We start from the raw sequence: 13,973 nt of genomic DNA on the forward strand, positions 1-13,973 counted from the left end.
TTAAAAAAAAACACACACAATAACTAACAAGTTGTGTGCACAAACGTGTGCACATATCAATGCAAATTTAATGCCAAAAACTCTTCAAAACTTAAAAAAAGAAATGCTGTACCATGCCTTTAAAAAATAGCCAGGTACATTTTGCCAAGATTTTGTTAATGGTTTGATGTTCTAATGGTTTGACTAATTCATACAGGTATGTGCCGTCTGTCGCTCTCTGAACATTTTTAGAGTGCGACAGAACTGAAGTGCAACAGATGGGACATGCCCGATTGATTGAGCCAAATACAGGTTTATCTCAGCAAGTCGGGAGTAGTACTGAAGCTGAACTGACTAGCAATTCTGCAGAATGTCCTCATTGCACTTCAAGAACATCAACTTTGTTAAGTTATCTGCTGACAATCTAGCCCTGTGTGGTCTCATTATGATTCCACCTCTGCTGAAGATGCGTTCCACAGGAGCACTGCATGGAGGCAGGGACTTTTAGTGTTCTCAGGGCAAGTTTATACAATGTCGGGTATCTGACACGATTGTCTGTCCAAAACTGAAAGCTCTCAGAACTCAGCTCGAGATCATTGACATGACAAACAGTCCATGCTACTAACTGAGCGGCGATATGCTAGCGATAAGCGTGCTCTCCCTGCGGAAATTCTTTTGACATGCACTATGCGTTATGATTTGCCCTGGTGATACAGTGTCGACTCCATATTAGCGGTTAATTGTCTTCATGCACTCTGGAATATTTAACGGGTCTCGTCAATGTCTTGATCCGAGACTCTTGTCCGAGACCGAGACATTTGGAGTCGAGACCGAGACTACAACATTCCGAGACCTCAAAATCGTCGAGACCTGAAAAAATGGTCTCGAGACTAGTCTCGAGACCAAGGCTTTGGTCGAGACCTCCAACACTGGTCCTGATTTGGGAATGAAATGACGCCACGATTTAGTGAAGTCGACTCCGATTGGCTGGCGCGCGGCTTGCATGTCTAGACATATCAGACGTTATATACAGGATTTGGCTCCGTGAATAACGGATGATACTCAGACTACCTGCAGCTACGTGCTGAGCTAAAACATTAACTAGCCAATGAAAGCACATACTTTGGTCACGTGATTTCAAGATGGCGGCCCCATCGAAATGGTCATCGACTTTGTCAGCGATTATATTTTAGAGGACAAGTCGGTTGAGTTGTGGCCAGATCATCCACGTTTGTCGGTCGCATGATTATAAAAATGGGACAAACGCCAGCAGGCTTTACAAGAAAATTTATGAAATCACGCGAACAGAGTATTTGCTTTCATTGGCTAATTAATCTTTATAGCTCAGCACATAGCTTAGGTTGACCGCACAAGTTGGGTTTTTCGCCTTGCGAGGGAAAAAAATTCAAAAAGGATACATAATTTGCTAACGGTCTCGCAAGGCAGAAAACTCAGCAAAAATTCACCGCATACGGGGATATTTTGTGAGCTACGTGCTGATCTGAGCAAACGGCCTCGAATTACTTTTTGCCCAGCACGTAGCTCTCGTGTGCGGCGGGCTTTAAGATTGACAGAATAACTACACACGCCAGAAAAATAATGTTTCCAGTTTATAACACACTGGGTGCCGGTAATTATTTTCAAATCCTTGGATCACGTAGAGCCTTTTATTGCAAAGCCTATTCTCTGACATAATGAATTGAATGAGTGCAAATAGAGTTACTGGAGTTAACAAAACGAGCAGCCACAACAGCACGCATGGGTGGGGGCGCTAAAAAGGGCGGCCTTCCGCATGGTATGTTAGCGGCCGGTGTTGAAGGGATTACCAACGATGGAATTTTTCCAGCCACTAAACAGAAAAACATGATGAAAAAAATGGTGAAATGTAGTCCGAGGATGCGGACATTCAAAGCCACACAAACGAACGTCTGGTATCCTAGCATGCAATTTTTATGCGACCCCGTGCGCCAGCCAATCGGAGTCGACTTTAGAAACTGTGACGTCGTTTCGATCAGAAATTCGGACTTATCTGTTGATGTATTAATTTACGGGTTACGGAAGACTCGATAGAAAGCGCCCGGCCCGCTGAATGGTCACAATCTGGATGTGAAGACGTAGTCTTGTTTTGCATAATTAATCGCCGAATCTGCGCGAATATCATAGCGGCTAATACATAGACCAGTGACGAAATTGCAATTTTCCAAGGGAATACAGACATAAATCCAATTCAAAAAATCTTAATTCACTATTTATTATCACCCATAAAGTAATCCTGCAAGTTTCCATCTCTATTGAAAACAGACCCCAACTCAATTGCGTAATAGGGTGACATTCCGGTCAATTTTCGTCAAAGTTATCAAAACAAAACAAAACAAAATCAAACTTAGACCGCTTTTACATGAGACCTTCAAGTGGTGAGTCACCAAACGGACTTAAAGGGAAGATACAACATTTGCAAACATCAAAAAACGAAATGATCAAATTATCACGAAATACCTTACTGAATTGTTAGGGACTGACAGTCCAAATCATCCTTTAAAATCGTGGCTCCTGGTGTGCTGACATTTTCAAGAAAAACTGTATTTTTCCAACGCTGGTCGGCCGACCAGCGTTGGAGTAAACTGTTTTTTTTTCTTCAAAAACTGTCCCTAAGTTTTCATATTTAGTTATTCTGACTTTTCTTTGCAATTGATTACACACCTGTGAAGGGGTACAAGCCTGCTAGACTGATCTCTGAGCATACAATTCCCCAATTGTATTAATTGCTCTGTTTCATTTTAAGTGGGGTCAGGGAACCAGACTACAAGAACATGATAGGTTTTCTTGGGTTTTTCCAGCGTCTACAAGCCCAAAACGTGAAACAAGTCGGTTTAACAATATTGTCTATAACATACTAATCCTCCAAATCCATTTAATTCTGAAAATTACAGCAAAAGCAAATGTTGTACATTCCCTTTAAGATACAATTTTGAAGATATTCCTATTATTCAAGTCTTGAATAGGTAGGCGTAAGTAATTTTGGTCCCGTTTACAAGCATATCACATGAAAACCTCTTGCACAGTGCTTACTTTATTTCCAAGCTCGTTTCCAATAGTAAGCCCTGGATAGGAAACGTTCTTCCTGTATCCTGATTCGATACCGCAATTTGCCAGTAATGGATTTGTATCGTGTAGTTGGTGTTGTTATTTCCAACGTGCATTACGTGTTTTCACGATTATTGTAATTATAACGTCCACGCCTTCTCAATAATACTCCTTTTAGTCCAGTTTGCTCATATCAATGTGAAATGTGATACTGCATATCGGCGGGCCAGATTGTAACATTTTAACAAAACAAATCGTGCTTTCATAACTCTCACGGCGCGACGATTTGATGCTGTTTTTACCCCAGACACGGCATTCAAAAACAAACGCTAATGTAACGCACATGCAAGCACCGGACTACTCCTCATTTGCATACGCGTTCAAAAATCTTGCACATGCAAATGATCCAATACCAGGGTGAGAGAGCAGGTAGTGGTGGGCGCGTACTGCTCGACTCCCTGGGGGCGAGGTTGGTCACATGCAGGATAAGGAGCCGAAGACGGCGCAACGGGCAATATTTTATCGAATGAGGGCGCACTAGCGACGCCATTTTCTGCATACAGAGAAATATCCGACATGCGTTGAAGTTTGAATTTTATATCAATTTAAAAATCAAAGATTGTAAAAATGTATAATTTTTTAATCACAGCGACATGTAAACGTACGTCAATAACATGGAATACGGGTGTTTTATTCCCACAAAACCGATTTTATTTTGATCCACTCAAATTAAACTATCATTTTCAAACTACATTGTATGTTGAAACCCAAGTCGGTTGACCAGTTTCCACGACATTCACCTTTAATGAAACGAATTTAAGTGCAGACACGTTCTGTCCCAGATTCCTTCCAATGGAGATAAATGTAACCTTCGATTCAGTGATGTGTACACTGGATGTGAAAAAAAAATGTACTATGCAAACACCTGTGAATAGTATCTCTATTATAATGCAAACAGCACGGTAGCCGGGAAAATGAATCAGGTACAGGAATTGCATTGTGTGGTAAAGCGGTTGCTCGCATCATGGAGCTCCATGCTCGTGTAGTCTCCAATAGGTAAATTGAAAGGACCGTGTGATATAATTTATTTCAAATGCAGTCCTTGAAAATGCACTTTTGTGTCCCATTTAACTTTATTTTCAATTTTCATTTTGCCAATTTCAAGGGTATCGGTACCTTTTGGTTTTTTTTATGGTAATGCAAATATCTATATTCATAAGTTAACGTGCGAAGTAATTTTAGGCAGAATCCTCAATGTAGCAGGTATTGCAGCACTAACAGTTGCCAGAATTTCGAATAATTTGCTATATTATATTTTGAATAATTTTCTTTTCTTTGGAGATTCGTTGTTCTTTCGGTAGCCTACTTGACAGTAACCCAATGAGCAAACTTTTCTCACAGATGTATTCAATGAGCAAACTAAATGACATCACATGCACAGCAACAGCGCCTTGAGTTGCCAGGAAAGCGTGGACAATTTGAAATGTAGTGCACTTTTCAATCAAATTTACCAAAAGGGATGTCAAATAGTATTCATACATATAAGAGGAGTACAAAATTGCACAAAATATATTCTTCAGTAAAATTCATGTCATGATCCCTTTAAATTCATGTCATTGTTTCTTTTTAGACGTTTGTTAATTTGAAAAGTTTGTTCGTTTAAACTGAGTCTGTTGTAAATAATCAAGTTTGCCTTGTCCGTTGGTGGTATATAGAAGGAGGAGATTAGATACCAGTACCTGTGATCAGGCATTATATTGCTAAACGGTTATATTGCTTTTAAAGTTAACCGTGTAGACCCGTATTTTAAAGCACATGGGAACATAAGTTATTTGAAGATGTCAGTTACACTTAGGGTACGAGTCTCAGTATATTAATCGCTTAGAAACGAAATCACATCACATCTGTATGTCTACAATATCAAACTTGTGTATCAACGAACAAAAAAGTATCATCGTCTGGAAGACGGCGACTGTTAATTAACTCTTGCGTAAATTCTGAAAAGGACTAAAGTTTGCGGTCGACCTGTATGAAGTTTATGTCTGTCCGCACAGTGGTCTGAATTTTTTTAATAAAAAGTATTAGCGCCCTCTTGCACATGGAATAGTTGTTCCGGTTCCACTCCGCTATATTTTATTTCAAAGTTGGAGCCATCAGGGTTTTTTTTATATGCAATAGCGCCCTCTTGCAGATCGGTTAAGAGTTGCAGCAACAAGTGGCGTCTGTTTTGATAGCTTATTGAGGGCGCCCTCAGTTTAATTGTTAAAACTGTGGAATATGGAAATTTAAAGGGAAAATAATGCACTTCTATGACAATTTTTCTAAATAACTAAATGTAGCGGGAAAATAATCATTTTCTATTTCTCTCTATAAGAAAACTCGCCTCATATTCCAACATGGGCGACTTTATTTTTTAAGATGGCTACCTACATGTATTTCTTTTTCTTTCCTTTTTTTGACGTGGGAAATATAAATTTAGTCAAAGTAATTAAAAATAAAACGAACCAGAAACAAATTAAGATGCTAGAAAACGAACTTTTTTTCGAATCCCCAAATGAAAAACAAAAGATTGATAAAACAAAGTGTCCTTGTCTAGCAAATTTGAAAAAACATTTTCTCAAATTGTATTAATTTCAATCGATATACATCAAGGCTTTATTTCGAATAATAAAAATTACAATATATCACACCTTGAGATGAAAGTTTTACGTACATGTATATACATGAATAATGGCGAAAAGTGAATAGACTACATGAGATATTTTGTCTACAATTTAAACAATGAAATGTATAAACATATATTATACAGCCTAAAAAAATGAGTCATAAATTGACAGTTTCAATCGTTTTCAAATGCACCAATCTAATTTCATTATCCGATGGCTTTAATAGCAATGAACATCACACAGCTCTTGTCCGCTGTTATCCATACAAGGGTGGATCCAGGGGGACCAACGGAGCCTTGCCCCCCCCCCCCCCCCAAAAAAAAGAGCCAATTTTGTTTAGTGACGTCACAAAAAAGGCAGCCACTGAGTACACCACTATTATTAATTAAAAGAAATTGGTTCGAGTGATCAGAAACTACTTCAGATCGCACCACAGAGCATCTAAAATCCATTTTTCGGGGCCATTAAGCGGGCCCGAACCCCACGTCGTAAATTTTGGACCCACTGTTTGTTGGGGACATTATTTTTGCCCCCCCCCCCCCCAAAAAAAGAATTGTATTGAGATCCGCCCTGGGATCCACACATACACGGTGTTCGGTACACCCAAAGACTATACATCGATTGCATTCGGCAGACATCTTGGAGGTGTGTTTTAGGTTAATACATTAACAATGAAATGCACAAGAGGTCGCTACTCTTTCGGATCCCTGTTGGACAAAAACGCCACATCAAAGACTGCTGCCGTGCAAAGCAAGGGCGGATCGGGGGGGGGGGGGCAAGAGGTGCCATGCCACCCCCCCAAAAAAAAAACCCCAAACGAACCCATTTTTTTTTTTAAGTGACGTTGCAATAGAGGCAGGCACTGCGTACACCACCATCTTTTCCTTTGGGACGCACTTTTTTGGGGACCAGTTCAGACAAGTTAACAGCTATCAATCAACAGCTTCAAATAAACAATATATAAACGTCATATAAGAAATTCCATCTTGTTTGGTTAAACGCACCTCCATTTCTGTACAAAGTTTCGATCCATCAGTTTTGTTTGCGCAACTAGACTTTCATTTGAATATACATTTTTCTTCGAACCTGAACTTTGAGCACAATATAAAGATTTTGCCATAATTCTCGACGTACAAAGAGTCCAATAATATATGCAGCGTTAAATAAATAGAAAAGATAACACTTTATATATGAGTCTGCTCTCTTGTTTTATACTTAAAATACAGAATGAATAGTAAACAACTAGTTTGGATTATCATTGAAATACTATAATGAAACAGAACAGAAATTGTACTGAAAAGGTTCTTCACACTGTATCAACAGGCAGTTCTGTCAAGAAAGTTGCTAACAACTTCATTTTCCTAAAAGTATGTATATTTTTTCTGATTTTAAAAGACACCAAGTGTTAAAATTGAGGTACAAAACAAACCGAAATATTGATCTCACTAAAGTAAAACGCTGATACTTTTGTTAGACATTATTTTACTGTGACTCGTGCAATACACTCCACATTTCGAAATCGTCACTAAGTTCTCATGTGTGGTTAATTAGGGCATCGCCTGAGAATGCTGTTTTAAATATTGTCCAAAATGCAAATCTTCGAAAACGCGCTCTCTGTTATCCTTTTAATGACTTAGATTATATATATTTTTTAAATACATGTACTTACATATCAGAGTTGGTTTGTGTTTTTGGTTGTTTTTACATTAACACTATAAATTAGCAAACAAAGAACAAAGATTTAAACTACTTTTGAATTTGTGATATATTAAACAATACCTTCATGAACAAGGCAAAATATTATATTCTAAATATGTGTAGCCGTTATATTTACCGATCAATCAATCAATCGATCGATCGATAACAGGATCCATCATTAGACGAATTATGTTATAAACAATCAATACTGAAGATGAATAAACCAGGGTTTTTAAGCTCCTGGTGCTTGAAAGAAAATGCCTCCCGAATTCGTTCATGATCGATCTTGTCTAACTGTGATGAAATCAGCACATGGCACCAATTAAGTCGCAAATACAACTTTGGAAAACATTGACGGAACTCTGCAAACCTAAATCTCTCTCAACAACTTTGCCCCCAACAGCCCCCATTTTGAGAATTGAGGCATGTAGCAATAATACAAAGCACTCATTGCAACTTGTTTGAGAATGGCACCAGAATCTGATTCGATCATCAATTAACAAATTGATTTAATTCTTCATTGCAAAACTAGAAAAACATATACTATCGTATCGAGAAGAGTTTCTTTATGTTTTGCCTCAGACCAAGACGTCGCCCGAGCCAGCGTCAGCTGACGAGTTGGGTTCGTCCGCCTTCGGCGCGGGTTCCCGGCTTACAACTTCGTTCAAGATACTACAAACCTCCACATCCTTCAGCTCAGCTTCAATGTCTATGTCAAAGTTCAGCAGGGTGGGGTCCGAGAACTCCATCATCCTCTTAGAGAACTCCTCGAACTCGTGCGGGTCTGATGCTGGCTCATCCGCTGAGAAGATCTCGTTCTGCTTCTTGTTGTGGTTGTTCCCAAAATGGAACCACTTGTCCATCCAGGCGGCCACTTTGTCCACAAGAGCCGCCGTCTCCTCTGGCGGCTTGACCGCGGGGTCCATGGTCAGCAACTCCTGGTGAGATTTTCTCCTCTCCCCTTTACCGTCCTTACTCTGGTCCGACGCAGTGGTTAGACCCGGTCCAGCTTTGATCCTCTCCCGGAGTTTCTCGCTCTTCACGCACCTGCTCCAGGACTCGAAGGCTACCTTGAAGGCTTTTAGGAGGTACACCACCATGGCACGGGCCAGCACCGGGTCCCGGCAGAGGAACGCGTGGCACACGAACACCTCCGAGGAGGAAGCTTTAGCGGACTTGAGAGCCTTGAAGTCCTCCACGTTGTTACCCTTACAGTTCACTGAGGCGCTGCCGTTGCTGCCGTTCAGGCTCCCGTTCCCGCTCCCTCCACTGTCCTTATCCTGGCCTTCTGACTTATCTGCCTTATCGGTCACACGGGGCTGGTACGTCGTCACGATGGTGAAGACGTTCTGGAACACCTTGTCCGCCGCGCCGTAGGTCACCGAGTAGATCGGGATGAAGGTCTCCCGTCCATTGCCCTGGCCGGACTTCTCCGTGACCCATATCCCCCGGCTGGAGATGGTCAGACTGACCGTCTGGAGTTCACATCCGTGAGCCTTCTTGACCAGATCGCTGACCACGGACTTGGTACACTCCCGGCCCATCTTGGTCCTGGTCAGGCTGCGGCCCAGGTAACGCACGTCAAAGAACGGAAGTTCGTTGTTTAATTCCAACTGAGCCTTCTTCTTACTCTTGCGACCCAACAGGCTCGCCATACTGATTCCTCTAGATTTCCCACCTGTTGAATACCATCAGTAATCCGTCTCTTGATGGGAATCCCAACTTTCCCTTTACTTCCTAAAATGTAATGTAAGTTTGAAAGACAAGATTTAGTATCTCACTCAGTTATTATACAGTTTGTCCCCAAAAAAGGTGTCCGTCAGACTGTTTTTGAAATAACTACAAAACCATGAAGTCCATTTTGAGGCCAAGGATAAGAGGTATCTGCACAATCCAAAATTTTCAAAATTGACTGCATGGTTTTGTAGTTATTTCAAAAACATTCAGACAGACACAGATACTGTAGTGTATGCAAAACTGTGTGTCTGGAATGACACCAAGACACTACCTTCTGGTATTAGAAAATAGCATGAGCATGGGAGCATGGATGTTGAACATTTTGAAAAAGTGAACTTGAAAACCAAAAAAAAAAGAAAAAAAAGTGTCCATTATTTCCATGAAAATTCACAGACAGTACAGGGACGTTCGCTTTTCATGGGCCAATTCAATGTGTAAAGAACTGGACGATTTTTCTACAGACCGAAAGGTCATGAAAATCAGAACTGAAAAGTCCTGTCAAAGAAATGCAAAGAATCAAAGGCACAGGTCTACCGAATTATTCTGGTTCATTCACACGACAGAATGCGCAAGCTCGGCATTCCTTATCAGATCAGACCCAATACAATGATCCATTGAAACCAGGATATTTTTGCCCGTTCGTGTTTCTCTCTGAAGGACGGTGGGATCAATGGTACAAAATTGCAAATGGCAAACGTCACAAGTTGTTATAACTACCATGCACCATGCAGGGTGAGTCAAAAAGAAAGTGACCTGGATTATTTATTTCTTTCTTAAAAAGCAATCAAATTTGATACCCAATGAAATATGTCTTAAAAGAGTTATTGAACTGAGTGAGAACTACAGATTACTTACAGGCATTCAAAGAGAGATTTTAATATTTTGAGTCAAGACTGAAACATTATTTTTTTTACTGTCAGATATTGTACTTTCCTTTGCAAGTTTTCGTTGGAAAACGTCCATGTTTCATTGTATTTAATGGGTATTCATCAGTTCGTAGAACGGTGAATGATCAGTGGTTGGACAGCTGAATTTTGTGATTTTTTATTGCAATATACATAACTAGGGAATAGAGTGTGCAAATTACGAGACATTTTCACAGTTACAAGTCAATATCATGTACTTTATCCCTGTGTTATTTTTAATGAATTGGAGAGAGCCACATATTTTTAGAGATATTTTTTCCTAATTCGATAATGCATAGCCTATGCTAGATTTTACGCCTTGCGTTTTATTTCGTAATATTATTCTTGGCAAACTGTGGCATTATTTGTGTGCGTACTGGCTTTTATATATGTTGCATTTGAAAGTTAAATTTATGTTTAACCCATTTACCGTTCTGATCTATAAATTTTGTTCGGGGCGTTGACAAAAGCACAGCATGGATTTGAAAGGGTCAGCCGTCCATTATGTTCGGCTTGAATGGCTACTGGAATGCCGGCTTGCTCTGTTCCGCGTCCGCCGATCTGTCATGCTGTCGATCGCTGTTCAATGTCGACTGTTCCTGATAATCTCCGCATGGCGGACTATTGAACTAGTGAAATTAGCTTGCGGGTACCGGTACACCATGGAAAAAAAGGAAACTCTGTGTGCTCTGTTCGTCTTCGGTCGAAAAGAGCAACCTGTTCGAAACGTCGAAATCCACCACTACGAAAGATATATTTTCCATATACCGCAAACTAATTTCACTACTATCCGCAATGTTTCAAGCACAAGACCATGTCGTATAGACCGTGCCAGAAACGGTTGTCTCGACTCGAGCTACGTCTATGTTTGTGATCAGCATGTTTTTTCATGATGTTGTAATCACTGAAGACATCGACATTAGACTCATACACAAGCGCTTCGGACGGGGTTTATAGTTGTAAAGTGCATCAGACGCCATTAGACGCCACTTAGTGATTTCATATGATACAATCGTGGATTCCTGACCGTATGAAACGAAGTATATTTTACGCATAGGCCCTACTATAACAATGAGTTCGAACGTTTCAAGACTTAATTGTCTTGTTTAGCAATATCAGCATTTTTGTGGTATAATCATCTTTATATACGACATACAGTCTCAGCAAGTTCGTGCAATGAATGTCACATACAATTATTAGTTTTGTGGCTCTGAAATAATGGTGTGACAGTTGAACTGATTAATATTTGAAGGAATGGGCGAGTTTAGTTTTGCCTTGAAATAAATGTTGTCTCTTTTTGCCATTAAAACCCTCATATGGAAACTTGCATTGTCAGCCTTGTTATTACTTGCGTCAATATTGGTCAAGACCCCCATTGGTTTGTACACAGTATGCCAGGAGGATAGATACAAACTTTTTGACCATTGGTGACCTCTTAAATAGTAGGAGGGTTAAATAATTGTGCGCGTGCTATCTGATGTAAAAATGGGGCAATATGCAGCATTGCTTTAATCTCAATCAGTCACTTACATGTCATATACATGTATAAGGGATGTGCTTTAAAAGACCTGTTTTGAAGTAATAATTGTTTTGTCTTTATACGTTTCAAGTTATAAAAAAGCATATGTAAGCTGCAATATGGTAGCCGTACTAATTAGACTATTAAAAAGACTGTGTTTAAGGTGCCACAGGGGCGTATCCAGCTTTCGATGGGGGGGGGGGCAGCAACCGCACTCCCGCGCGCCGAAATACATCGGGGTTTTTCTCCGGACGTGAGGCCTCCGTAACATCAAAAAGCGGGGGGGGGGGGGGGGGGGGGGGGGGGGGCTGGCTATCCATCTTCCAAATGGGGGGCCTCCAAACTGATATTATGACATACTGGAGAATATATGTCGATTTTCATGGCGCATTGTATGGTTTTGGAGCTTGGTTTTCTTTTCTTTTTTCATGTCAGAACTTTCTAACCAAAGGCTTTTGAGAAAAAAAAAATCGCCGGGGGGAAAGGTACCCCCCCCCCTGGATACGCCACACCCCATAAATCACGTATACACCAACTTTAAATCATCAGCTTAACCTTAGACGTTATAGGCACGATATGCCCGTACCAATACGTTTTGTGCATAAACGCGAAATCTGCAACCAAACTTTTATGCTTGAACAATTTTGGCACGATCGCATCCGGACAAATCGACGGAAGTTGTCGCATTTCGCAGCTGCCATAACACAAAAAAATGGAGCAACTGTGTTTATAGGCCGGTCGATAATTTGTTACGGCACGTGTCTGACTCATTAATACGCGCCATATTCATGTCGTAGCTGTGCACATGGATAAAACAAAGCAATACTCATTCCGACCAACACCCAATACTGATAGACTGTGTAACATTAATGGCTTACATAGTTCACATAGATTTTTAAAGGTTTATAAGAAGAGCGATCACTGTTAATTATTGCTTTCATCCCCCACATTACTGGTCCCAAATGATAATAACTGCACTTAATTAGTTTAATTACATGCTTAGATTAATATCAATTATATGCCCCCAAAATCGCAATTATGTACATCCAATCTGTTGGTTATTCAACCAATCTGTTTTTAGGGTGTATATATATACGTCTGTATCCCAAAGATTAATCGATTTGTTAATAAAGAAATCCTTATGATTAAAACAAAATGAAAACGGTAAATGAATTAAAGAGCGACTTTTGTTATCGTCAATTATAATGAACCAGGCTTTGTAAAACATGTAAAGATTGGCATGTAAACTTCCAATGGTTACATAATACGGGGACGTAAAATACACACAAACTGGGCCATTTTGTATTCCGTTGTCATGGAATAGTCGTGTTTGCACCGCTATAGCTGGCTCAGATAGAAAACAGATAGGTCATTATTCTTTTCAGAGGCAACAAAACGAATCATTTGATATTATTAAGTAGATCTATCTTCAAAGCGATTTTCAATTTCATGTTATATACATGTATGACTTAAAAATTAAAACATTAGGCCTTGGCAAAATATTATACCATTCATATACCACAGACATCCATGGGCGTCGCCAAGATGGGGCAAGCACCCCCCCCCCCCCTTGTAAAGCAAAAAAAAAACCACCAAAAAAACAATAGGTGTGAATTCATATTTGCCATTAATTTTAATACACATTTACAAAATGGGCGTCTGCATGGGTGTCAATGGGGGTGGGGTGGGTAAATGTCCCCCGCCCACCTCGAAAAAAATATGATAAATTTAGAATATGCTAGAAAAAAGTATACCGTTAGGGAAAAAAAATGCTTCCCCCCCCACCCCTAGAAAAATCCTGGCGACGCCCATGCAGACATCACATACAGTTGAACATGTATAGGTCGTCTGCATATGGATGCAGTCAAGCACCGTGCATACATGACGACTTACTACAATATATACTGTTTACACTTGGTCAATTGATGTTTTCCACTAAATTTGCATATGTGTATACAAATGAAGTCTGAATATGTCTTATTTGTCCATTACGATTGTATATTACGACTTACCAGTTTATAGCAGGGGTCCTTTGCTTCAACAAGACATGATTCCTTCGATAATGGCGATGATACGTAATGTGCCGTCTGCCTATAACTACCCTGTGTGGCACATTTCAAAACACAACTGCGTAAACGGCCCGCATCATGGTATGTCGCAACCAAAAATTGTTCATCCAAGTTGTTTAACGATAGAGCTGATTTAGAACAATCCTATGGTTTGACGTGGTTGGGAGAGAGGATCTACTATACATGTAGTCGCACCTTCAAATACTCCCATTAAATAGTGTGGAGAAGCACGCTATCGATTCTATGCTTCTAATAACATGACACACTGTGTGTACTTCGATACGGCGATCCCGGTGGCCTTGCAAACAGGAAAAAA

General features: G+C 40.1%; 1 protein-coding gene across 3 annotated transcripts in view; it reads right to left on the reverse strand.

Moving 5' to 3' along the window:
- Positions 1–6,598: 6,598 nt before the first annotated feature.
- Positions 6,599–13,973, reverse strand: part of LOC119730333 — a 10,018-nt gene continuing 2,643 nt past the window's right edge. Inside the window, exons 1-2 of one of the 3 annotated variants that reach the window (XM_038203172.1) lie at positions 13,601–13,739; positions 6,600–9,164 (exon numbers count right to left, since the gene is read on the reverse strand). In XM_038203172.1, the coding sequence (XP_038059100.1) occupies positions 8,006–9,082 (1,077 nt within the window). In that variant the 5' untranslated portion in view covers positions 9,083–9,164; positions 13,601–13,739 and the 3' untranslated portion in view covers positions 6,600–8,005. Of the gene's footprint in view, positions 9,165–13,600; positions 13,740–13,973 lie in introns of those variants that run through there. The other 2 variants (XM_038203173.1, XM_038203171.1) reach the window with 2 other exon arrangements.

This window comes from Patiria miniata, unplaced genomic scaffold (genome assembly GCF_015706575.1).
Source record: "Patiria miniata isolate m_02_andy unplaced genomic scaffold, ASM1570657v1 HiC_scaffold_22, whole genome shotgun sequence".
NCBI lineage: Eukaryota > Metazoa > Echinodermata > Asteroidea > Valvatida > Asterinidae > Patiria > Patiria miniata.